A 27,559-nucleotide genomic window follows, 5' to 3' on the forward strand; every position below is an offset into this window, starting at 1 on the left:
GAGTAGCTGCTTTGTACCAGGGCAAACACTGTATACTACCATCATAGCACACTTACCAAATACTGTATATCCACAATGTTTGAGACGGTAATCAAAATGGATGATAATTTATGTAGAAAGTCTTTAGGGAGCACATTTGAAAGTGCTGGAGAACAAGTTGCAGACCTAACTCGTATCGAGACCATCTCTCCACCCAGTTACATATTCCATATGTACGGGGAGCTGAAGAGACAGTCTCTTCACTCATAGAACCATGGTTACATACTGTAACCATAACGTTTTCCAAGACAGCACCAGGGCTTTGTGGAGCGATTAATTTAAACGTGGAAGCTGCCTTTATGTGATTAATGTAGCATTGAGGATTTAAGCTTCAAATCTCACCGCCAAAAACTAGAAAACGCATTAGTTATACTCTTTCCGATTTTTTTACTTGTCATTCCAGTTGACATGCTCATATATATATATATTTTCCGTATATTTTGTTTTTTATTTATTGCAAACTGAGATGTCTGGGGGCTGAAAGCTTTCATTATCACAGAGCCTTGTGTTTATGCAGATGAAAAGCACTCCACGCTGACAGTGATGTGACAGGCCAATCATTAAATGCAAAATATTCACATCTAAACGTTTTTCTGGCCATTAAATCTTACTTAGGCAGCACTTTATATTGTCGTCTTGTTCTTGTGACTCAGATTGATGCATTTAGTAAAAATATAAATCCAATCGTAAAGAATGAAACCCCAAAGATTGTTTAACTGAAATGTTTTGAATTAGTATGTTTAACTCCAGTTGTGGCAATATCCTTTTCGTTTACATGTAAAACTGTACAATCCAAGGCAATCTTGTGCAGTAGCGGCTACCTGAGTTCCCGGGATGGGTGCGAAGGGGTTGGTGGGTCTCAGGACAGGCTGGTTGTACATGACAGGCTGAGGGGGCATCATGGGAACGCCCCCCATCTGATGGCCCATCTGAGGGGGGAGCTGTAAAAGAAACAGGATTTCATTTTCAAAGCGTCACCTTCTGTGTACGTGATGAAACACCAAAAGTTAAAAAAAAGCTTGACTATGGCTTCAATGTTTTTTGAAGATGGAGTAAACGATATTAATTTGATGCTATTTACCATTCCATACACAGGCACTTGTGGTGTCGTCATAGGAAAAGCCACTGGTGCTGGAGCCTGGGGAGAAACAACACAGATGGACCAATGAGCAGTGAATACAGACGGTACACACGCACACAAAGCCAGTAATAGTACTTAACAGAGGCGGGCTTTACACAGTGTTTCGTATCATCTTGTATAATCTCTTTTTTCATTTGATACTGGTAACATATTTGCTCATAAAAGAGAAAAACAGAACAGGCTAGGATGATAAGCATTGGGAAAAGCATAGTAAAAACAATTTACTATTTAAACAAATGTGAGACATTCATTGGTCAAAAGATCTGCTTCGGACTCTATACAAGACAGCACAAGATTACATTAAAAGGACACTACAACACTATATTATTTGTTTACAATTTAAAATAACACAGAGGTGCAGTAAAAGCACCAGGCTAAAAGCAAAAAAAATCACTAACTACACAATAATCATTAATTGCAGGCCCTGAAATAATCAAATTCCTTAACTCTATAACTAGTTCAGTTTTGTGAAAATTGTCTGAACCATTTTTTTTCCCTTGTTTGCATACAGCCTCAATAACAAATGACTGCGACTCTTCCGGGGGCCTCAGATTCACTTTTGCAGCTCCAAACACTAAAACGCCCTCTGAAGACAGCTGTCATAAACGGGCAGCTCACATAAATAAAGATGAATTGAATTTAAAACCACACCAATGCAACAAAATGAGCAAAATAGTTTCTGCTCAAATGCAATGTGTCATGTGCAATACACAAGGCAATTTAACACCCTGCCTCGGCTCAGTGTGAAAAAGTGAAGGTGATACTCACATAGCCAGTATAGATCATCCCATTCTGCAAGAAAGGGCAGAAAAAAAAGTGCTTTGTCATTTGGATCAACAATAAAAGTTCAACAGGAAGTGGAGATAAACCTGATCTATAACCATTTGTCAAGTTCCCCCGTTCTTTGAATAGAAATCGTGTCACGACTTTGGGGCTGTGTGCTGAATACATGAGCGGTGCGAGAGGAGGGGTCAATCACAGGAAAATTAAAAGATGAAAGAGGACTGAGCTGAAGCGACGTGTGGAGGTAATTATCGGCAGCACAATGGGCACAGAGAGTTAGACACTGCTGGATAAAGACCTGAATGTGGGGAGGTTTGACGCAGTGGGGAAAAAAAGATGGTATATTAATACTGTATGTATAACACCGACCACAATGCAACATATTACATTGAACTAGACTAGTTTTGGTGATTTTATTTCCCGTTATGGTTTAATGTGGACTTACTTTTTTTTAAACATAAAACCCTCAGGTTGAAGTAGACTGGTCCCATGTATTTAGGCGACTTACCATCTGTGGGACGGGCATGGGTGCAGGGGCCATGTGATGTGTGGTGTGAGCCCAGTTGGTGCTGGTGCACATGGTTTTGGACTGCCATCCTCCGCCTCCGGACGGCTTCTTCTCCACCAAACCCCCCCACTGCAGCTCCGGTCTGATAATGAAGAGGGTGGAAAAATATGGGTTTGGGTACGGTTAAAAATGAAGCAAAAAATCTACAGCCTGAGAGAGAGAGCGAGTGCTTACTTTTTGGCTGGTGCACTCCCAAAATGCAAGTCTGGAAGAAAATGATTGGAATTAGCTATAACAAGTTTTTTAACCCCAAAGTAGGCAAGGCAAGGCATTTCGTACACAAGGCAACTCAAAAAAAGGCCAACCAATATGCACAAGACAATTTTTGGGTAAAGTGTCTTGCCCAAGGACACAATAACATGAACTGATTGAAGTTGGGATTGAACCACCGACCTCCCAGTTATAAGACAACGGCACTATCACTATAATACATGGGCAGCACAGTAGTGGTTAGGACTCGTGCTTCACAGCTAGAAGGTCCCGGCCCCACATCAGCTCTTAACGGGTCGTCCCAGTGGCGTCGAAGGATGGGTCAAATGCAGAGGACGAATTTTGTTGTACAGTTGTTTTAAAATGACAAATAAAGGACCTTAACCTTAAAGGAATAGACCACCATTTTTGCCATTTTTTGTCAAAGTGCTCCTAAGGTATTATTATGCCTCACAATAAAGTTCCCCTTTTTATCTGCTTAGAAAAAGTTTAATTTTGTGTAACGAGACTTGGATCGTGTAACCGCTCACGTAACTGTATTTAAATAGGGGAAATGTGGAAGAGCTTGGTCGCTTCTAACTTCACCCCCGTTTGAGGAGAGGCTAAATGCTAACATCTTCAGTCTTTTTGTGTGACTGAGCGCACGCGTAAAGACCAGACAGGTACACATCAACTTGTCCAAGCTCAGGTAAGAACATATCTCAGTATGCAAAAAAACGGTGGCCTGTTCCTAAAACATGTTGAAATGTACAAATGTTGTAAAGTTTCTAAAAAAAAATTACATTCATGCAAACAATTAATCCTGTACTCACTGCCCACGAGATTAGCTAACGAAGAGTCCAAATCACTGGGCAGCATCTTCCCAGAATGCAGTGGGGCTCCGGGGCTGTGGATCTGAGCGGGTGGTGCCAGCTTCAGTAAATCACCTGACACGTTTCCAGGGTAACATCAGACAAAACGAGTTGAGACAGGTGCGATTCATGAATATTCAGTGTTAGCACATTAGCGTTAGCCGCGTACCTCCCCAGGCGTGGTTGTTGTTATTGGGCACAGTGTGAGCGGTCGGGACAAAACTGGGCTGCAGGGTAAACAGCTCACTGCTCAGAGTTGGCACGCTGCAAACAGACAAAGAAAGATACTTTTGTCTGATGCTGACTGTCAATTTAACTGTAATTTCATTTCCAAAAGACATGCAGTGTAAGAGTGATCAAAACAAGGACTAAACCAGAGCTAATTAGATCCAAAAATCACCCCCAAGGCAGGAAAAAACCCTGATATAAACCAAGACCAGGACTACATTTTGTACAACGTAACTATATAGGCTACATCTAAATTCACCAAAGCCCAATGTTTGGCCCAATGTAAACAGACACAAACCACTTTCATTTGATTTTGTGCAACAACAAGCAAAATCGATAAAGCACTTTTATTTATCGAGAGAGACACTCTCAGAGCCACTCCTGTTGAAGCTTGGCAGGGCTGTCTGTGTTTGCTGGTTCATAAAAAAGTATAAGAGAAAACTGGACTGTCCAATAATGTGAGTTTGAGGTGGTTAATGTCAACGGTGATGGTACTGGCACGGACAGTGCAGTGGCAGAAGTGTCTAAGAAAGGAAGATGACATTTTGAGATTTTCTTTGTCTTTTTGCCCCAGATAAAGAAAATCAAAACCTTGCACTCCCTCCTCTTATTATCAATAGTATGTTCCAACATAGTATTAGCATGGAAATATGCTGGAAGTGGCATGGAAACTGCAAGTGTACTTACGGAAACAGAATACATCTGTCCTTTTGCCTTATTTTATGTTTATCTCATTAATCTGAAAACTAGGTTAAACATTTTATTACCATGCTATAACTGCACTAAATTTATGTGTGACCTTCTCATTATGTACTGTAGACCTGTATAGTATTAAATCAATTATAACTTCAAACATACACATTATATCTCCTTCAGACAGTAACCTCTCTAAGTCCGGTCTTTGTTTGAGTGACTGTTCCCTTGGATTTCTTCCAATGTTTTATTAAATTGCCTCTGGATCGTTCTTGACCCTAAAATCCTGGTCTTGTCTTAATCTTGATGGGCCTTTCTATTCATAAATACTGTGTATTAATTTAATAATGCCACGCCTTTTGTTTTCAAACTGTCTTACTGCATCCTCCTCACGCATTACAGAGTAGCATCCTCAGGCCCGTCTGTAGCTAAGGACTTAATTTAATTACATTTTTGTTTTTATTTTATTCCTTAAATTAAGTGTAGCCCTATTAAGTCTTGTTAGAGACCTGGTTTAGATCTCGTAGTATGGGGAAAGTACCACCAGATCTAAACCGAGTCAAGCAATTGCGCAGGACTTGGTGTGAGAAGTTTGAGAATGACAGTGCTAGAATGTAATTCACTTAATATCTACTACGCAACAGTGCTATAACGGGAACGCAGTCTGTAGACGTAATGACTCACTGATTGTTGACAGGAACAACAGGCGAGTTGGAGAACAGGTCCGTGGCTCCTCCGCTGCTGTTGGCACTGCTGGGGGAGACTGTGGGCGTCTGGATGTCAAGCACTTTAGGACCATCCTCCTGAACAAACAAAGACCCGATCTGAGTGTTTTCATAGCGCTGGATTTCCTGCACTTGCTGTCCTTTGGGAAATAACCAGTAATCATGACAACAAAGCCAGCACAATATTCCAAAATGCAGCACATGTCATATGCTACATGTTGGGCATCGCAATAACAAAATGATTTACTTATAAGGCAGTATAGTATTCCCAATGGATGCATTCAAATCCTTTAGCTCAACTGGGGTTAAATCAAATAGAGACAAAAAACAAACAAACAAAAAAACAGATGTAAATCAAGTTCAAACTAAAATTATTCAAGGAGGTCCAAAAACATAGTGATAATTAGTGGGGTATGAGTGCTTTCTGAACCCACTGTATTAAAAGGCCCTTGATGCCTTTGTTTAATAAAACGCTGGTCTAGTCTGATGGTTGAAAATTCATTATGCCCCTCTGCAGACAGTGGGCCGGCAGCCAGGCAGCGACAGTTTGATTTCCTCCATTTTAGGATTGATGCACGGGTCCATTCAGGTTCAACAACAGAGCGGGACAAAGGCTCTGGAGGAGGCTGCGGGCTGGTTAGTACACAGCACACGCAGCCCTGGGACTTTTTATTGAGTCGTAATCCTACATGAAGCAGAAGCAGTTCATTTAACACACACGAGGAAGCCCTTTGTAAAAAGACCTGTTTGTCAATGGTGATTATTTTCATTAGATTAGTTCCCTAAGCTCTAATGTTGTGCGCTTTATTAGGTCTGTGTTGTCAAGAATTATCGGCCCAGCTGTTTCTGCTATTAATAAAACGTAGCTTAACCTCAGGAGAACCCATAGCTGTTAGATTTGTATTCTCTTTTTTTTTCCACTGCAGGGCTTTACATTATTATACATATTTATTGGATCTGGCATCTTCTGCAATTAACTGTTCCCTTCTTCGAGTGTGTATCTTAAAATGGCACTGCATCCTTGATAAACATGTGTCAAAATATGCTGCTTATTTTCCCAACAGAAGTAGCCAGCACTTTCTTTATTATTACAGTAATCATGTTGATGCAAGGAGCGTATGAGACTGAGCGCGATCCAGCCACACTCAATTGTTATGCATACACTGTCCAAAGGAGTTCGAGCTCCAATTTGTTTAAATTATATTTGAAGTGTCTGATGGCCAAGCACTCCCTGCATTTCCACTTGCCATCACTCATGCAGGTTTACTCTGTAATCACTTCCAGCCAGACACATGGAAGACAAACTCAGAAACACCTACTTTTATAGGACAAGAAAAACATACGACGAGTTGTGGTGTGTGTCATTGACATGTTTCAATAATTCTGCTGCCTTTGACACAATAGACCATTCATTGCTTTTAAATAAAGTAGAAAGGCATGGTGATTGGCTAAAAAGTTATCTAAGTGACCGAAATCAGTATGTGCATATTAATAATGTGAACTCAATGGAGGCAAATATAACCCACGGTGTCCCTCAGGACACTGTTTTGGGAATGATATCAGTGAAGACCTCAACAAATTACAATGCATTCGATTGATGATACCAGCTTGTACTGTTCAGGACAAGATCTTGAGCTGCTTTTGAATACAGTAGGAACTGGACTCAAAATACATAATAAAATTGTTTGATGTAAATACACTTTCCATAAATCTGCATAAAACTAAATATGTATTTGGAAACTGGGAAGTAAATAAACAATGTCGAATCAAAATTGGGGAGGTAGAAATTGTTTTTCAAACAAGAGAATCTAGATACAACCTCAGAGGTACTGATATGCTAAAAAAAAAACATGGCGGGGACTAATACTAAGAGGAGGTGTTTACCAGTTAAAGGTGTTGATCTATGGAACCATTTCCCTGTTCAACTTAAAGGCTCCAAAACTTGAATCACGATCATTAGAAAAGAAGTTAATCATGGACGCCTAACGAAAGTTTGATTGTTGAAGTTTTGCGCTTATGTGTTACCATCGTTGGCATTAGAGAAACTGTATTATGTGTCATCTTTGGACATAGTGTCACAGTTGTAAAAGGAGTTAGGCAGTAAAAACGACTTTTTAGAGTCGATTCACCGTCACCTGATGATTCTGAAATTCCCTTCACGTCTCGCTAATTGCTATGCTTTTTTTTAACTGCTAATTCTAGTTCATTATATACTGTATATATTATAATTGTTATCATTCTCCCGCCAAACAGAATGAGCAGATCATTAAAATCTCATGCCTACTACACCTTTAATGTTTTTGCAGCCCGACCTGTGGTGCAGCAATACTTCAGGACATAAATAAATTACATTCATTTGAATTAATTTTAATTATTGTCTAACCTTGTGTTGCAGCCTGTTGTCCTCTGTCTTCTCGTCCATTCGGCTCAGAGAGATCCCTGTGCTGGAGAGAGAGGACAAGGTGCTGGATCTGCAAGTACAAGCACAAGTACACACAAATTTACCTTCCTGTTTTTTATTGCAATGCTCGCCCTTGTTTTTTATTACCAATCTAAGCATTAATCTTATTCCTTAACAAAACACTGCTATTAATACCAGAAGCTGTACATAAAATAAAATCTAGCATTTTATTCAAAGTACTTAAGGCTACGCTGAAGGGAGACATGAATTAATTACTGCCACTGTGCAAAGCATATTAATGAAGGGTTTTAATAGGCTACAAAGTGCATTTTATAGTAAAGTTATTGAACCAGAACTAATCTACGCCAGGGCTAAGATCAGTCTGAAACAAGACTAAACTTGTCCAAATAATGGCTGAACCAGAGTTTAAAGCAATATGTTACCATGGCTACAGTAGGACTAAACCTGGATTAAACAAGAATTAAAAACTGAAACAGGGCTAATTCAAGGTTAGGACCACTGCAGGACGAAGCCAATACTACCGTGTTTATATCACACGGTAGCCAATACTACCGTATTATATACAAAAGTCTTCTGATGGACAGAATCAGGGACAAATTTAGTGCTATTCCAGTGTTATCGCAACAAAATCAAGCCCATGACTGAATTATGAATAAGGTCTAAACCAGGTCTAAACTAGGACTACAACAGCGCAACTGCTCCTTTATTTCACAGTCAAATAAACTAGATTCAGGCATGGAAAATAACCAGATCATAATGAATAAACTGAATAAACTCAAAACCAGGACGATAATTGAACCGCATGTTGAAATCTGTGGAAACAGTCGATATCGAGTTGTTCCAAATCTAAACGCAGCTTGTCAATATTGAATCTTCTGTCGAATCATTTACAAAGTGCAAGTGTTAAACGCACAGGTGGTTGATTATCAGTTGCCAAGTAACAGAGGAAGTGTTATCTCGTACATGACAAGGCCATATCCTGAAGTGTCTGAAGTCACACTGTTCATTCAGGACTCGACAGATGGTGAAAATGCACCTGAGCTTTGTAACATAAATTAAGCCGGAGATTATTCTCCAACTGACAGCCACCTACAAGAGTTGTGAATGTGTTTGGTGATGTATTTTTACACATAGACATTAACTACATGAGCATATGCCACCACCTCCTGATCAATTTCTAAAATATCCATATTGTCAAAAATAAAATGTATAACATGATGAGTGAATTATTATTTGATTATTATCTATGTAATACGTATCGCGCCTGTGGTTTTGAGATGTATAAATAGATCCAAATATCAAATGCTGATTAATGAAGATGTTCATTTTTAGCAGCATGTACTATTGTAAAAATGGCAAACATTGTGGGCCAGATCTTGTGGCGGCGCACGGGGCGGCTCAGGCTCTTGGCGAATTATTTTCCGAGTGGCGGCGCTATATGTGCCATTCGCCTCCGCCACCTGTGAGGGGGCGTCACAAGAGGAGGCACTGATGGAAACACGGCTGACATTCACTTCCTCGTCTACATTGCGCTGTCTTGCGTTCTTTCTTAAGCCTTAGGCTCTCACAGGTCAAACTAAAAACTTTATTTACCCCATCGTGAGCTAAACCATGTTCACGTCTCGAGAGAAAAAGAGCTACAGCGTCCGCTGTGGCGCGGATCGGCCCGCGCTTGGCGTGAACGCGAAGCAAAACAAAAGCACATGTTCACCCCCCACTCCCACACAACCACTCTCCTGGACGCGGAGTCGATCTGGTTGGAGGAAAACGTGTGTGTCTCAACCCACTTTAATGCGCCAAGTCTGGAGTGGCAAGATCACAAAGTGCTCCTACTGAGCGCAAAATGTCACGCTATCGTCTCCGTTTTGATGCACAAGATCAGGCCCAATAAGTGTTAAGTGCAATCAATGAAAAATATTCAGTAATTAATATTTAGTATTGCCTAGAGTCATTCAATGTACTCATGTCCTGTGTTTTGTAATAGACGGACAGATGTCTGTACCTGCTGCCGGTGGATAGGTCCTTCAGTTTCCTTCCCTCCAGAGAGGCCAAGTGCTGCTCTAACGCCTCCAGGAGTGAAGTAGGAGCCTGCAACCGGGCAAGGGGTCAAGACGGGACAATATTAATACAACAACTCCAGGTAACTCAGGTATCTCAGGTAACACATGATTTTCCTCTCATCTTTCCAGCGACACACACAAGCAGCAGCAGAGTTTGAACACCACCCTGAGGTTTCATTGGTCCATCGGTCATTGTCGCTGATTGCTCTGGAAGTAGTCGTTTTTGCTTGGTTTCATCAGGTTTGGTTGAAGAGCATGCAAAGATCAGCCCTGGATCATGCGAGCGAGTTTGGACAAGTTTAGGACGCACACACAAGTGTTTATTTGTCGTTGTTTCATTAGAGAAACAACACAAACTAATGATCTTCATGCAGAGGCCACTTAGACACACACTGTTACACAAGTCACGCCAAATCAGGAGAAAACTAGAGTTAACCCCAGGATGCTCTTAGGATTCAAAACAAGGAATTGTTTTGGACTGACTTCAAAGGTCCATCATTCTGCCTTTTATGTCGTTGCTTTAGCCTCTTTGCAAATCTTAAAAATAAGCCGTTCTTATTGAGTCTAATGGGATTATTTGGTAGATCTGGTACCCGTCGCAAAGTTTTTCATCTGCATTTTGTTAGACCCATCTTTCAACCAGTACCACACGGCTACCTCTCAGGAGCAGTGGGTAAATCTACAGCTGGGACGTATTAAAGCAGCACTGTGTTGACCTTAATAAATCCTTTTCATAGTCCCTCTGGGGGTTATACAAGTGTTGATATGATGATTGGGGGGCCTTTCATCTCCCCCTAGTGTCTCTGGCCAGAAAACCACACTTGCAACTCCCCTGCCTCCGAGTCGGAGTCACCAATACACACTAATGGAATCATGAAGAAGAAGCTAACAGGCAAACGGGGAAAGCTAACTGTGGGCTAGCCCCACTCAAACAGTATTTACAGCCAAGTTTGAGCGGAAATAAAATATCTCCATTGTGTAATTGGATTGTGGCACAATGTACAATATTCCTCTCTCTGTCTTTTCTGTCAGCGTAGTAATTTACTCTCAGGGACAATTAATGAGTAAAATACAACGCAACATGCAGCTTCAAGTTCAAAACACTATTCTAAATATTATTCTCTAAATTCTAAATGTTTTATGATCAGACATGACATGTAGTCAGCTCAGGGAACAAAACTACAAGTTTACTGCCTGTAATGACACCATAGAGACAAACAACTGTCATTTTTTATCTGGAAGTTTCAATGAGCAAATTTTACTCTGTGGACACTCGCTCTAGTTTCAGTGCAGAGCTTGGATTTTATTATACACAGTATATTACATAATGCTCTGAACTGTGAGCTGTGGACGTATAAAATTGGATTTTGTAGAAAAGTCAAGAGGAATCAGAAACAGCATGCCCTCGTGCATTTACTGTATAAATGAGCAGAAAAGCGGACCTTGAGTTCATGGGACAGAGACTCCATTTGGGCACCTAAGGTTAACTCAGGGAAACTTAAACCTGTGGTGAGGCAGCAGCACTGTGCACATCAGCGCCCGCTCAGCGGGTCATGTGATGAGGTCATGTGACAGGCCGGCCTCCACGCACAGATTCACGTTTCGGATCAAAACTCAACTCACAGCGCAAACCACGGCAAGCAAAGAAAAGATTTCTCGTATACTTATTAAACGAGGGGACAGAGTAATTTTCTGGGTTTCCTTCTTCAGAGAAATCTAGGATATGCTATAAGTTTAAAAGTAAAACAGACACAAATCTACAGCTCAGTAAAGGCATTGGTTGAATAGGAGCGAATAAGAGCTTCATGAATACTGCAAATGTGGAGTACTCGTCGAGGAATAAGCAGATTTAAGTCATCACCAATTAGAGAGGAGTGTATCAAAAAGGGTTCACCTGGTTTCACACATGATTTGCAGGACTCACGATGGCATTATGCACACCCACCCAAGTCATTTTTTTGCAGAAACCTATTTGATCAAACCATTCGCTGCTCTCCCCACAGCTAATGCAAAGGGACATAATCTTTTTCAGGGAAGTGATTTGAACACTGCTTATGAGGGAGAAAACCTGCATTATGAGTCTGCGCTGACTACCTTTGTGTGATAAGCCTTAAATATCAAGAGACAAGCCGTGCTGTCTGCTACACACAGACAGACTAAGCCGACGTTCTTATAGTGCTAAAATAGGAGTATGAAGGGGGAAACTTTTGTAATCCTGCTTTATGGATGTCATTTTAAATTTCTGACCTTAGAGTTAATCTTGCTCTATGAGTTAGACGAGCATAATGTCACTAGTTAATGAAAATGTGCTTCTTGCTAGAGCCGACAAGACCATTCTGCTCTGGGATTATCCACACGCAGGCAGAAACAGGTGCTTGGCTTGTTGGATTAAGATACTTACAAGAACCACGAGGGGTCAGTCAATTAACTAATTATTCGTTTTATGGCCTATTTTTCAACACATGATAAAACACTGTAAATTGTATATAAAGATGTAAATAGATCAGTTTTTGAGATCCTTTTTTTAGCTAATGCTCAGTTTAATCACTCACTTTTGCTTTAACTTCCACCGATGCGGATTTATTGATGCTGATTTGTAGCATTTCTAACCTTTATCTTTATTGCTTACATTTTTAAAGCATGTTAATGGAATTTAATTTTGGGGGTTTAATAAACAGTTTACATTATGTCTACAGCTAATGACTATTTAAGCACTATTTGGCTGTTTTAAAAAAGGGGCAGCCTGGTCTGTAGGGTGAGTAGGGAACGGAGCGTCTACAGTGAAGCATTATGGGATCGGACTGGACGGGTGGGGTGGGGAGGGGGGGGGAAGGGGGTCGGAAAAGGGTCAAAGTGGTGGTGATTGGCTGTGATTGAGATGAGATGTGGACTGACCTGTGCGAGATCAAGGTAGTCACCCTGATCTATCCCAACTCGCTGTTTCACAAAAAGGGAAGGGGGAGGGGAAGGGTTAAGCAAAATGAAATATAAAAAAAATAAATGTAATAATAATAAAGAAAGAACAACTTAAAAACGCACTGAATTGGAACAAAAAAGTAGGGATAAGAGAGAGGTATGTGAAGGAGGAGGAAGAGGAGGAAGAGGGAGATTTATCAACCTCAAGCATTGGTTACTCCATGCAATGTGGAAAGGAAACGATAAAAGACAGAAGACATATAAGGGGGGTGGGAGGGGACACATGCAGTACATTGACATAGTGTTATTACGTACATAACATACATACAGTGACACCTGGAGAGAAATGAGAGCCAATCAGAAAACGGGCAGGCCAGACAACAGGTCATGTGACTGAGGTCTCAAAATATCACAAAAAAAAAATAAAAAAAGGAAGACACTCAAGTACTAATGTTGACTTTGAACATAAAAAAATAGGTAAGAAGGGCAGATGGCACAAACACACAATTTGTTAGACAGATAAAATGAATGGGGTCTTTAAAGTCAACTTTAGACTTAGATGCGGTTTTCACTTTTTTTTCCTCCCTTTTTAACAAAAAAAAAAATCTACTTTTATTTAAATTGTAGACTTTGATCGAGCGGCTGCACCCCCAAACCTTCTTCCACAAAAAAAGATATATAAAAATGGGGAAACCAAAGCAGAGAGTTAGAAACAGCCTTTGAAGACGGCGGCAAAAAGGGCTATAACATCTAGAGAGGACACAACTGTTTAAATTCACACTGCCTAGCGAGGACCGGGGCATTTTATATCAGAAGGAAGGAAAGGAAGTAGTACAAAATCAAAGAGGGACAGAGATAGGGAGAGGGAGAGAGAAAGAGAGAGAGAGAGAGAGAGCTAGCTTTAAGGCATGCAGTGCAGGCAAGTGAACAGGCAGCATGGAGGAGTCCCGCATATCTCCAAAATGGCGGCATATTCAGCAGTTGATATTGATCTATGTTGGGACTGAAACCCTCCCCAGGAAAGGACCAGAGAAGGACAGGAAGAGGAGAAAATGTAAAGGCAAAGACTCGATGTTAGCACTGGGCAATGTGGGCTGTGGTGATTTCTTATTTGAACATTTCTATACCAAAAGGGTGGGCATGAGACTGAAAGATTTCACTCCATTTTAGCCCACAGTAGTTGCGTCTTTTAATACAGGACTGCATTGAATTTGGATAATTATGATGTATCTTTTCATGGATTTGGCATGCTCAACTGAGTAAATCCGCAAAAAATAAAGCCAAACTGCATAACATTTTACCCAATAAACAGGATCTACTTTACTGGTGAAGAAATACTATTGACAATTGTACATGTCTGACTGCTTTTCCCCAAGTCTATGTCATGTCTAGCTGATCTTTGTTTACGTGATGGCATTTTGCATATAACCACTCAAAGTTGCGCAGTGTGGCTTTAAAATTTGTCCAAACTTTTCAATGTCAAAAAGATACTTATTGTATTTTACACTTTTTGCCCTATTCCCCAGCGCTAACTGCATATTCAACAGATGTACAGTCGTTTTCTTTGTAATCCAAATGACTGTAGATCCTTCAATGTAATGGTTAGAAGCAAGTCCCAACATATTTTCTTCCCGTGAAACCAAAAAATAACAGACAGGCTACATTGAGATTTGCTTCTGGCCATTTTAGTGAATAGCTTGTGTTCTGGCCTGGTTAAACCGTCGGGACAAACAAGGCGTTACCTCCGCCACTTTGAGGAACTCGGACAGTTTGGTCATTCGGTTCAGAAACGTCTTGTAGATCTCCAGCGCCTCTTTACACTGGTTCTTCTTCATGTCAAAGTATTTCTCTGTGGGGAAGAAGAAGTTTGAGAATTAGCTGTCAACAGAACAAAATCCTACATTCCACTGACACTGCTCTTTTTTTTAATATACCAATATAGGAATAAAAGTGTCTGGCTTTTTAAATAAAACATTACTATCACGCACCTCTTTTGCTAAACACTGACTTTAATCTTATCTGATCTTTCTTCAATCTGGAAAAAACACCGATGCCTTTAAAAATGCATTAAACTGCGCTCCAGTGAGATCTAATGACGTTATGGACTGACTCATGAACGCAGCTAAAACCCAGAAAAGGGCCGCTTTCTTCATGAAGGCTCGGGATCACGTCGATTTTGCGATAAATCTTTTACTGGACTTCGCGAGTCGAGCCAGGCAGCGCTCGGTCTTACATCATCGGTTTAATAATTAACGCAAGAAAAGAAGTTCGTCTTTATAGTCTGTAATTTAGATTTGAGAGAGCCGAGAAGCCAATTGATTTCCTCTTAAGAAGGAAGTGGAGTGGAGTCTGTGCCGAGTGTTTTGTGTGAAGACTGAACTAAAGAGGCAAATTAGGAGAATATACTGGAGTACAGAGAGGGCACTACAGGTCTATTGTAAAGGACTTTACTTGGACTTAAGTGCATTGACTTGAAGGGAGTCAGTTACCCAAACTCAGTGCTGGATTTATCAGACTGTACTATGTAACTACTACGATCAGCGTTTAACAGAACTTGTCTGCTCATTAATTTGTCCGTGAGAGTAAATACTACGCTGACACAAAAGACAAAGGGAGAAAGGGATATTGTACATTCAATTACGCAATGGAGAGAATTTTTTTCACTCAAACTTGGCTGTAAATACTGTTTAAAGTGGCGCTAGCCCGCAGTTAGCTTTGCCTGTTAGCCTGTTAGCTTCTACTTCGTGATTCCATTAGTTAGTCCATTAGTTGGGGCTTCCAGGTAAGTGCAGGGAAAGCTGCAAGTGTGGTTTTCTGGCCAGAGACACCAAGACCCTCCAATCATCTCATCAGCACTTGAATTACCCCCAGAGGAACTACGAAATGGATTTATTAAGGAAAAGTGACTTAGTTCTGCTTTAACTATAGTGAGTAAAGACAGAAATAGAATAAATATATAGAAATAGAAGTCGAAATACAAGGTGAGCAGGTTTTTAAACAAAATAATCTTTAAATATATCTATTCACATAATAATAATAATAATAATAATAATAATAATAATAATAATAATAATAATAATAATAATAATAATAATAATAATAATAATAATAATGACAATATCTTTATGTATATGGCATGTTGCTCAACATAACTACAAAACAATAAAAGACAAAATGTCATTGTACAATTGTATAATGACAAATAAACACTTTAAACACTTTACTGTTACATGAAAGTGTTTTTCAGCTGTTATAATAGCTACCTTGCATTGGCCTTACCCAGCATGTTGATGACCCCCTCATTGTAGGCAGCGAATATCCGTATGGAGTCTTTGAAGAGCAGCATAAAGGCGGTGTTGATCACCCCGTTGGTCAGCTCGTTCGAATTCGGCTGTAATCAAGAACAACACCACTCATCCCCTGATGTGATATTGTGCGCGATATTTTTCCCCTTATTTTTGGCAGGTATGTTTTTTTTTGTGCAACGTGATGTGCTGTGTGCAATCAAACGTTTTACCTGGAAATCCAGCAGAGCGTCCAGCTGTGTCTGAATGATGGGCAGGGTCTTAATCAGCTTCTCTGTGTTCATGGTGCGCATCACGCCGTCGGCTCTAAACAACAGAAACAAAGACTCAGGGCACAGGAGGGAGACTGAATACTGATGAGAGTAAATATACATAACATGGATGCAATCAGGGATGTCGCAATGTCGGGGTTCAGAGAATATTGTAAGATGGGAAAGGTTTTGTGATCGTTGAGATTATTGACCCAGTGTTTCACATCACTCGACGCAGCGGTTCCCGAAGTGAGGGTCAAGACTCCCTGAGGCTCTCGTGATGGTTTTTTTCTTGTTTTTATCATATATACGGACAAAGAGGACACAGGTACTGCCAGTAATTTTTACTACTGAGTTAGTCCTAGATACACAAATGAAAGAAACACTGTAAATGCTAAAATGAGAAAGCTGAAGCTGAAAAGATTTCCATATTTGAATGTACATAGAGAGTTGTGTGTTTGTGTTCGGTAATATAGCGTTATACCAACAAAACATTACTGCCCCTGGTGATGTAACCTCAAATCAATACCATGATTAATGGCTCGTCTCCTGTTGATTAAAAATGCATTTTGCATATTATATCACTGACCTTGATATAGGACTATATACTTTACTATCAGTTTAATAGCCATGTTAATCCATTACATGCAATTAGAAAAATATGTGTAACTTCTATGTATAATCCTGCACGTGTTGATTGCCAATGCATTCTGTTGAGCTGTGTTGCAAGCTGTCATTTAGCATTTTTTAACACGATTAATCCAAATTAATCACATCATATGTTTTGACCTGAGCTCACACATGACCCGAATGAAATGTGAGCAAATGCTTAAAATGTTAGTGTTTTATATCAGCCAAGTATTAAGAATGAGTATAATTATTAGATGTTTAATTTGCTGCGTGATTGTGATTAATCGCGATTAAAAATGAATCAATTGACAGCACTCATTTTTAAAGTAAGCAAGTCCAATGCCAAACCTGTGCCCTGAGTTTTGACGCAGTGTAGTTGGCTACTGGATTTATTTATAAGGATCAAGGAGGGAGAGTTGTATCTTGTTGTTAGTTCTGCCTATCGTTATTCTGACGGTAAACCCATCCCTACTACATCAGTACGAACATAGGCAGCTGCTTAAAGATAGTTAGTAGCTGACTAAGTCTATCGAGACAAAACAATCAGTGCAGATGACAGCTTAACTGTGTGCTGTTGTGTGTGTATATTGTCTGTGTTGGTGTTGAATGTTACCCTCTCTTCATCTTGGTGAAGTCCACTGCTGCTAGTCTGTAGGACATGGCTTTTTCATTCAGGTACCGGCTGTAGCGTCTGATGAAGGTGGACATGTTGTAACCTACGCAACAGGCAGGAGGGGCCACAATTAACAAAAGGCACACACACATTCAAAATGCGAGGAGAAATTGACATCCAGCTATCAGGTATATAACAAGTGTCTGCTCCTTTCTACTGAGGCTTTTGTTGTTGCTTTAAACCTGAAAGAGGCCTGTATTGATGGTGCGTCGGAGCCAAGGAGAGCGGGACGTATAGTCATTCCCTGAGATGTACAGTGCTGACTTCACAAACAGCCAAATGGCATTAAATCACCTTGTAGAGCGGCCTTATCCAGAAAGTTGTTGAGGTTGAAGAGAGTGTTTCTCGAGGCGAGGTACTGCATCAATCTCTGAGGGGGAAAAACAACACAGACGAGAGGGCAAAGTTAGTGATTATTGGATGAAGTGGTGACAGTGACCTGGCATGTATGCACTGATGAACTGTTGTAGTGGACAGATCATTGGGAGACTATGAAGGAGGAGAATGTGCTGAGGCTTAAGTCTATTCTTGAAACAAGTGCAACATAAAACCGCTTAGACTTTAGACTTTAGTGTCCCCAAGGGGAAATTCTTTTTCACATACACAGTGCAGGTTTGACAATAGGACAGACAGAACAACAGAGGACAAACAGTATGGGTGCACTCAGCAAGGCCTGTGATCACTTGAAGGGATAAATCTGATTTTAATTGTCCTGTTAAGGTAAATTGCATGTTGCAAGTTGAACGGACACGACTGTAACTTCTTGGGTTAGCCACAACACATAATCTTAACCCTAATTTTCCACATTTGAAAATGATTATGTTTCTATTTCTATGCCTCGGATTTAGACTCCATGGCTGTATTTGTTTCATAAGTTTGTACATATGTTGTAGCGAGACATACTATGTACAAACAACTGTTTTGTACAATTATGAATAACATTATCTGGACATGCAACCACCTTAATCACTGTGTTAACTGCTTAATTAACTACTTAATCATGTCCCTAGTCCTCCATTTTAAATCATGTAAGTACAATTTAATTTCCATATACATTTCTATAATTATTATGACTTATCTGACGTTATTTTAGGCGTTGCTTTGATACAATTGAGACTTCAAAAGGCTCAACATGTCTATGACAATTCGTTTTCTACGTTATCTTCTTCCTGTTGATTTTTGCTTGTATTTTTCTGACGATGCACTAACGTGAACAGGGAAATTAGCTTGTTTGTCTCCATGTCCATTGAAATGTCAGCTGGGGACACTTCATCACCTGCTGTTGATGGATAAAAGGATTTTGAGCTCTTTTTTTTTTTTTTTTTTGAGCTGCTCTTGTTGGATGGATGCGTAGTGACAATGCTGTTTGATGATACGCTGATTATTAATGGTGTGCAATATTGATCCATTGTACAAAAAAGGAGATTGGTGAGGATGACTTCAAACTAAAAACCTTGTCAGACTAATAGACAAACGACAAATACAGTCATCTGGGTGTGATTTGATTGATAAAGGAGTATAAATGCATCTAAAAAGAGGTGTGTGACATTTTAGCTATAACAGTGTTTCAAAATAGTTGTTTTCATTTGAGCTGCTTTATTCCTTCATTTGAGAGCCCTGAGTCATTCGTGTTGTGCGATTATTGTGCAGAAAAAAAATATACAACTGGCTTTCCAATGGTGAATAGCCTTGTCAAACCAAGCATCATTCACGATGGTAAAATTAAAACAAAAAGAGCTACAAGATAAACCTTACCTACTCCACAATGAAATGCCATTTTCTGTTTATGTGTATTGTGGGATGCTGCTTGGGCTGGGTACCCAGCAGTATCGAAAAACAGTATCGAAACAGGTATCAAAAAGAAATACAAAATCTTCGGGGGGAAAAATGAAAAGTGGAGGGGAAATTGAGGGAAAAAAAGGGAAAATTGGGGGAAAAATTAATAAAAAAATTGACGGTTTTGGGAAAATTGGGGGAACAACACGTAGAAAAATTTGGGGAAAAGGGGGTATTTGGGGAAAATTTAGGTTGGTTAAAATGGGAGGGGGGGGATAAGAAAAGCTTGTGAAGTGCTTTTTCTACCCTTTTGTAATTAAAGGAAGTTTCTTGGTTGTTTCACCTCAAACAAATGACACAAATCCAAAAGAAATAAAATGGAAGGAAAAGGACTACATGTACATTATTCATCTGTTTTATGGTTCTATATGGCAAGGTATCGGAATCGTTCAGGTATCGGTATCAAAAACCAAGTATAGTTAAAATACTGGTATCGAGAAAAAAACCCATTAATTTTCTGCTTGTATAGTAAGTAAGTACTAGTTGTCGTGTTCAGGTGTCAGTCCTGAGCTGCTGAGCTTGCGACTCAGTATTGCTGCAAATGCAATGCGGCAAATGACAGTTCAGACATACCTGGTTGTCTTGTATCTTCTGGATCACAGCTGGAAAACTTTGGAAAGCCTTGGTGTGGAATTACCGATACCTACTGAAGCGTTTCTTCATTACTCACCTCGTTGCCGTACATCATGAGGTGGTGTGTGGTGATGAGGGCTTTGAAGACCACAATCCAGCTGTTGGTGGCCGTGCGCTCCAGCAGCGTGTCGGCCAAATGAGGGATACTGACGTTCAGCTCGTTGGTGCAGTGGATCAGGTCTGGAACGAGAGATAAACGCTTTAATATTACTGAATTACTTTATGATATGATGAGGCTGTGAAATCGATGTAGCGTACTAGCGACATCATGAAAACCAGAAAAAAAGGGAAGGGCTGGTGAGTTGAGAACTGGTCCTTGTGCGAAAGTGTCCTACGAATTGTCCATCAGCAAACTCCAGTGCATAAACTTTTCAACACAATCTTCCACTTGAGTACTGTACACCCTTTGGAATGTCTCACATTTCTGCCTAAAGTGGTCATAAAATGTGGTCTGATCTATATTAAAATCACAAGAATGAGTAAACAGTATCTGCTTAAACTAATATGGCCATAACATGTAAGCATTCACAGGACAGAGAGGAATAAGTGAGTACACCCTTGCATTCAATAGCTGGTTGACCCCCCTTTGGCAGCAATAAGTTCATCCATTTAAGCCACACCTCAGTGATTGGACTTCAGGTTGGCTCACAACTGACTCTAAATGTCGAGGATTCTTAGCCAGAAGGTGTACTCACTTAATCCACACTGTCCCGTGAATGTTTACATGTTATGGCAAATAAATAATATGATCAAATGTAAATGTTTGGGTGGTATTAGTTTAAGCAGACACTGTTTACTCATTCTTGAGATTTTGGGAATGACCGGACCACACTTTATCACCAATTCAGGCACAAATGTAAAAAATGTCAAAGGGTGTACTCACTTTTTCCTCCCACTGTATTTGTATAGCGCTTTTCACACGACACAAGCAACCCAGTGTGCTTCACACAACAAGGTAGGGAATTTATTTGTTTTTTTAATTCACTCCACACATGGGGGTCTTTTAGCGAGACAGGTGCGAAATAGCGACTGCAAGCTCCTCTCAAATGATATTTTTTCCCCCAGAACTGTACCACCCAAGCTTCTCAGGTTGCAGAAAAGAAGAAGAAGATCTTTATTTATATAGCGCTTTTCACAGACATATAAAAAAAAGCCTTACTACGAATCATTTCACCACTATTGTTTGCGTCTTTCTCATTTCTGTTTCTCTCGCACAATGCTTCTACCTGTTCTAATGAAGGCAGCCGTCGAACAATAATTCATACCACAGTGGTCCCAGACTTATTAATAATCGATCGGACGAGCGAACAGCTGCAACAAACGACCGGTGCATTAATTTGAACCCACTCGATATCGAACCCAGGAATCAATGGACAAATGATTACGCCGCGATGGCAGAATGAATCAGAGCCACGGGCTACTGTATTCACCTTGATGTCAGTCATGCCAGACGAACGTACAGTACCAGCAAGACCGAGAGATGTCAATACCTTATCATACGTGTGGATAGAAAGGTGCGCAACGGGGTCAGCGCTATTTCAACACAATCAAGCCCCAGCGATGAATAATTTAAAAGGGAAATCTGTCAAATGAATGGCGAGATTAGGCGGCAGCTCGAGCACAGATGGAGTAAAAAGGGAGTTGACCTGAAACATTAGCCTCTACGGATTTTATCTGAAAGAAAAAATGATGTTGAAAGATATTTTTAAATAAATTATGTCTATTTGAACGTGTAAAGAGTCGTTCGTGTTTTTTTTTTTTTTAAGGAGGAAATGTGATGTCCAAGCTACGCAACTCTGGCTGGTCTGTACCCGGCAGCCATTGTAACTAGATTAAATTAACAATCTATCAGAAACAGCCTGAGGTAAGAAAACAGAAGATATTTTTTGAGCAAGATAATTGGGGCTTGTGCACCTTGTGGAAAGCCAAACACTTTCTACACTGCAAAAAGTAAATATCAAGCATTGGCTTAAATGACTGGAATTGAGGAAATGTATCTTGCTTTGAGCGGTTTTCACTCATTTAGACACTTTTCCTGATCGGACCAAGTTTACTTTGCTTGTTTGAGGACATTTCATTTCATTTCATAGTTCTAATGTAAATCTCGCTTGAAATAAGAAAGTAATATTGCCAATGAGATAAGAACAATTTTCTTACCCCATTGGCAAAGAAAATTACCTGAAATAAGGAAGAAATGTATTGAAATGAGTCAGAAACATCTCAGAACAAGTGAAATAATCTAGGACAAATGCCCAACAACATCTTAACCAGTCAAAACAACCAAAAATTGGATTATTATGCTCAAATTGAGATGTTTATACTAGTCTAGTTAATTACTTTTTGCAGTGTACGGTTGTGTTCTTCTGGGTAAACTGTACAAACTCTTGAGTTGAACATATGCATATGACATGCAGTTATTCAGAAGGTGTAGGTAAACTGCAAGCGTAAACAATTTAACTAAAAGTATCTCAAGACAGAAGACGGCACTTACGTATGTATGACCTTTCCACAAAAGATATAGAGAAGAGTTGAAAAGAAATGTGTGAAAAGCTGCCAGATAAGGTTGCTGGCTTTTTATCAAACAATCGTCTTCCCGGTCCACTGGATGATAGGATTTTTATGAAGCCTTTACGAGATTGTATTTCTCTGCTTAAGGACAATAAAGTTGCCACAATAAAAAAAAAATAAAGGTGGGAAAAATGAAGGCAACCAGAAGGCTGTTAGAAATGTGCAGAACAACAGAAAAACGTGTTTGTTGATTACAGTGCTAGAGAGGCCATCTATCAAAGTGATAATGTCTGGAGTTTGTTTATAAAGGACAAAACAGCTGAAAAGTCAAATATCAAGACATAATGTGATGGCCCAGTGCTGTAACACAGCCTCCTCAACGCTTTCAGACAAGTACATTTCCAGGTCGAACTCCACTGACCAGCAGTTGAGGCCCAATTGCTGTCATTTGTCTCAAGAAGTGGTTCAAAAAGTTCAAAAAGTCTGCACTAGAGTAGAGTAATGTTCTTGGTTGCATTTGATAGAAGCAGGGGGGGAGGACTGGTCTCAAGTCTTTTAAGGCAGTCGATCTAACTTCAAGCGCCCTAGTCTCAAGCACAGGTTCTTTATCAGAGGTCACCGATGCAATCCCACTGGCCTAAATAGTTTTGAGGATTTTGTGTACAATGGAGAAGGTGATTTTGAAGGAGGTTAAAGCATGACTAAGCTCAACAGACGTCACTCAAGCATCAAACATAAGAATGTGCTTTTTTTTAACATTGTACAGTCAATATTAAAATGCTAATACATAAATCTCTGGTATTTGAGACTTAGTCGAGCTGCTGTTCAGGGATTAGTGTATGGATGATACACAAGGCTTCTCTGTTATAGTGCAGTGGTGTTGCATAGTATGGGCCATTATTGTCAAATGTAAATGATTATTCACACTGTTCAATTAATAGGCCACACAAAGCATGTATTACACATTTAATCTATTTTACCGTGTGGTATAGCAACATAACTGCCCTTGTTACCTATGACTTAAAGGTGCATTATCCGTCTTTTTATGTGGAAAAAAAAAAGTTGATATTTGTGCGTATTTGATCTTGTAGTGACCCAGCAGCTGTACGAGTGGTCAGCATGACGCCTTAACTTTCGCTCACAGTGGTCTCTAGGACGCTCCAGGATAAATTGTTTGGAGGGTTTTCACTGCTGACGGAGCCTCTCACCAGAAACCTAAAAAACAATTGACCCTGGAGCATTGTAGAGGCGCTATGGTAACCACTAATACAGCCACTGGATCACTACAAGGTCAAATAGGCACAAATATCAACTTTTTTGTCCCACATAAAAAGTTGCATAATGCATCTTTAAATAATCATGCTCAACATACTGCGTGTAAAATGTATGCATACAATATCCAGATCGCAAGACTTCGAAACATGATGAAATATCACGAGTTCTTCAATCTAGAGATTTACACTCCATTAATGATGTATTATTCTGACACAGATGGAACTCGAGTATGTTTTTTTTTGGTCACAGAGTTCTTTTGAAACCAATAATCTATACACGCTAATTAGTGGCTATAAACAAACCACACGCACTGTCAGTATCTACATAACTAAACACAGAGCGTATGCAGATGATGTCACAGCATGGCAGCAGAAACGCACTGTGTCAAAATTCCAGATAATTATCAAGACTTGCAGTTTTCTCATATCGTGCTGCCTTTTTGCCTATTCCTTTGCACTTTACCAGCCATACAGCCCCCATTTCACACACAGAGCACTGTCCCGCCCAATAAACACGGTCAAATAAACAAGAAAAAAAAAATAAGGTGGCTTAATTGCAGCTGTCCTCTAACACAACACTGAGTGAACCTTGTCCTAGCCAGACCAACACAAAATTGGCTCAAATCAAAGAGACGTCAACACCACAGGAGTGAGAGAGTGATGCGCAGTTCAAAGACACTGCGGCTGGAGAGGAAAGCGGAGTTCTTTTGGTTCTCCATGAGCGTGAATCTGAGGTTATCAGACGGTATTTGAACGCGCTGTGATGTTCGGCGCTCGGTCTTAAACTGCTAGATCCACCTCGGATTCGCGGATCATACCGGGGCTCACCGCACGTCAAAGGAGCCGCAACACCAAAAGGAATTCTCCACTGGTCTGTTGGGAACGTTTTTTCTGAATTTGAGACACCACCGTCAAAAAAAAAAAAAAGAAGGAAAAAAAGTGACAGCAAAGAAATCGACAAAGCAATTTCTGTTTTGTATGCTGTGATTTAGAACCAGTCGAGCCACTACAATTAAGAGCTGTTTGATACAGTCTGCCGCTTTTGGCTGTGTAATTATTTTGTCCATATTTGATTATCTTTCAACAATGGCGCAGAGAACTACGGAGTGAATTGCAATGTTTCTGATGATCAAACAACAAGCTAGAGGCCTATAGATGGGTTTCACAGTGATGAACGGAATAACGTCCTGAAAAATGTAACGTTTTGGGCAAATTCAGCCATCTTTGTTGTGGCCAACCAGTTCTTAGAGTTGCATAAAAAAAAAAAACTTAGATATGAATGAAATTATTAAGAAGGAGTGGAAAGAGTGTTTAATTGAGACCGAGGAAGTTGAAATAACTACCGTGCAATGCAGATTATGTGATGCTTAATAATGGACTCCGTAATGCAGTGCGAACAATATCAGGTTCTACATTATTGTGTTTTGTTTTGGGAAATTCTTATATAGCAGAGTAAATACATGAAAACTAATGGAAATTGGCTCGTGGTGCCATCTGAGAAAGGAACACCATCACATTTCAATCTGAAAACTACAAACTGAGATTATTTTTTTTCCTGCTGACAAACAAAAGCAAACAAATATTTTTTTTTCAAATGCAAATGAAAACATGAACATTGGACATCGGAATCATCATCACACCGGGAGCTTTGCAATTAAAGCACTCACTGATGCATCGTTAAATAAAATATCATATGGACAGTATTAATATGGTAATTCCCCACAGGACACGAGCAGAAGACTGATGTTTGAAGCAGCATTTTTAAAAACCCTAATGCTTTAAATGTTTTAATGCCACTGACTGACTCTTCCTTGGATGCTGCAGGGAGAACCTGTCAGGAGAGCTTGAGACAGTACGATCTTGGTCGGGAGTATCCACAGGAAGATTAGCCTAAGGTGCAGCTTTTAGGGTGATGGGGAAATCCACTCAGACACAGGGAAATCTCGACACAGAATAACCCAATATTTGCAGCACATTGTTTGAAACCGTTGGATCTGAGTTTAAACCACTGATCTTTGATTACAATCAAGCCGATTGAATTCATTGTGTTCTATCCAGTCACTGCAGTTTTGAGGTCAACCTTTAATCGGATTTTATGATACCATAATGATGAATAGAGATATTGTTATATTAATCAGGAAAAATAATGTGGATATGATGACACTACCCTCTGAGCTCTATCTCTGATAACCTCAACCCCCCTTTCATTTTAATAAACACCTTTTGCTCCCTTCACACCTCATGACATTATTCATTCGATGCAGTATCACATTTTTTTTGTCGCGTCCTACTGTTACACTCCCTTTGTGTTTTTTGTCTATTCTATGTGGAGTTTGCATGCACTCCTTTGGCTAAAAGCTAAACACGACACTGAAACAGGGACCAAACGCAAAGGATAAATAAATCTTGTCTTCATCGTGTCTCCAATCATACAGTGTCAGTTCCTTCCAGTTTTTTTCCCCCCTCCATCCTCTGATTCCAATTAAATCGATAGCTCAGCCTCTCACTAATGAAGCCTTCAGTCATGCTCTGAATACTGTCAATGGTGTAGAGTTTGTGATTTCCTCTGGGTTCAATAATTAATACTTCATCATTGACCTTTTTTTTTTTTTTTTTTCAAATTAATATTTGTTCCAAAAGGTCATTTCTTGCACCGGACTTCCTAGCATGCGTTCACGTCCAACACACGAAGGCAGTGACTTATCAGGAGAGGCGCAGTTTTGTGTGTATTTTAAATCAAATCTCCGAAACAAAAAGTCAACAAATACTAAATCTGGTACTTGTTTGTTAGGATTTAGGTCCGCAAACTTGTCATATTTGCATTATATTTCTATCGCCTCTTTATAGATACAGACGGCATCACGTCTCTACCCATAGCTAGGGTTAGAATTAGCACATTCTCCGTTATTTTTGTAATTATGGGCTGTTGAACCACTTTCCTCCACCCCATGTCTTTGTATCTTTCTTTAGTAGAAAACTTTGTTCCTAATTCAGCATTTGTTAAAGTAGTTTTTGAATAATTATAGGAAGTAAAGATTTTTCTCCAAATTGTTTTCCCCCTCAACTGTTTTAAAAAATGACCATATATGGGCGATTAAAGAGATGCTGTCTGTAAAAACCCCGTCTGCTGTAATTGTACCCACCAGTTTTCGATAAATTCTCTCATAAATTCCACCACAAAACTGTCTCAAAACAGTTTTTGTCCACCTCAATAGTAAATTGTGGGCTCTTTAGAAAGGTAAATGATATAAACACATCATTTTGGTCAGAGCATATACTCTCCTTTTGCTGAGTAACTGCAACGCACCCTACTGCCAGTACTTGAAAATGTTTACTCTGGAATGAATAGGCTCTTGTCTGTAGTGCGTGTATCCCCAGAGGAAATAATACATCAGCCCTGACTGTATCATCGATATTTGACAGCTCTCTCTGCTATAGGGTTATGATGAAGTATGGACTGCTCGATTTTCAGTCAGCTTTATTGATAGGCTGCAGGAGGTGTTTGGATATAATGTTCGTCAATAGCATAATTAGAAGCTTTGGGATGGAAATGTGGAAATGTTTTGTAAGTATGTGTTGCTAGATGACATGCTGTGGTATGTTGTATAGCTGTGAGACCGCAGTGTGTACTGGAAAAGCCTGCCATCAAGCCGTATACATAGATAAATATAAAGCAGGGACTGAGGGGTGTATAGCAGGGAATGTTCAAGTGGTATGATAGGTGATATGGGTGAGAAGTGAATTGGAAATTGGAAATGGAAGTCTAGATATAGAGCAAAGAGAAAGCAGTGGGAGGTTGAGGCACAGAACACT

General features: G+C 39.9%; 1 protein-coding gene across 4 annotated transcripts in view; it reads right to left on the bottom strand.

Annotated features, from left to right (window-relative positions):
* The window catches only part of LOC306969977 (phosphatidylinositol-binding clathrin assembly protein-like), a 43,419-nt gene that overhangs the window by 2,121 nt on the left and 13,739 nt on the right, over positions 1-27,559 (bottom strand). The window contains exons 2-18 of one of the 4 annotated variants that reach the window (XM_079565787.1): positions 20,002-20,144; positions 17,790-17,865; positions 17,436-17,538; positions 16,154-16,247; positions 15,916-16,027; positions 14,379-14,485; positions 12,616-12,657; positions 9,663-9,748; positions 7,622-7,682; positions 5,198-5,316; positions 3,762-3,856; positions 3,554-3,667; positions 2,706-2,736; positions 2,472-2,613; positions 1,949-1,972; positions 1,121-1,177; positions 861-980 (exon numbers count right to left, since the gene is read on the bottom strand). In XM_079565787.1, the coding sequence (XP_079421913.1) occupies positions 861-980; positions 1,121-1,177; positions 1,949-1,972; positions 2,472-2,613; positions 2,706-2,736; positions 3,554-3,667; positions 3,762-3,856; positions 5,198-5,316; positions 7,622-7,682; positions 9,663-9,748; positions 12,616-12,657; positions 14,379-14,485; positions 15,916-16,027; positions 16,154-16,247; positions 17,436-17,538; positions 17,790-17,865; positions 20,002-20,144 (1,526 nt within the window). Of the gene's footprint in view, positions 1-860; positions 981-1,120; positions 1,178-1,948; positions 1,973-2,471; positions 2,614-2,705; positions 2,737-3,553; positions 3,668-3,761; positions 3,857-5,197; positions 5,317-7,621; positions 7,710-9,662; positions 9,749-12,615; positions 12,658-14,378; positions 14,486-15,915; positions 16,028-16,153; positions 16,248-17,435; positions 17,539-17,789; positions 17,866-20,001; positions 20,145-27,559 lie in introns of all 4 variants that reach the window. The other 3 variants (XM_079565786.1, XM_079565789.1, XM_079565788.1) reach the window with 3 other exon arrangements.

The sequence above is a fragment of the Gobius niger genome, assembly GCF_951799975.1.
Source record: "Gobius niger genome assembly, chromosome: 11".
Taxonomy (NCBI): domain Eukaryota; kingdom Metazoa; phylum Chordata; class Actinopteri; order Gobiiformes; family Gobiidae; genus Gobius; species Gobius niger.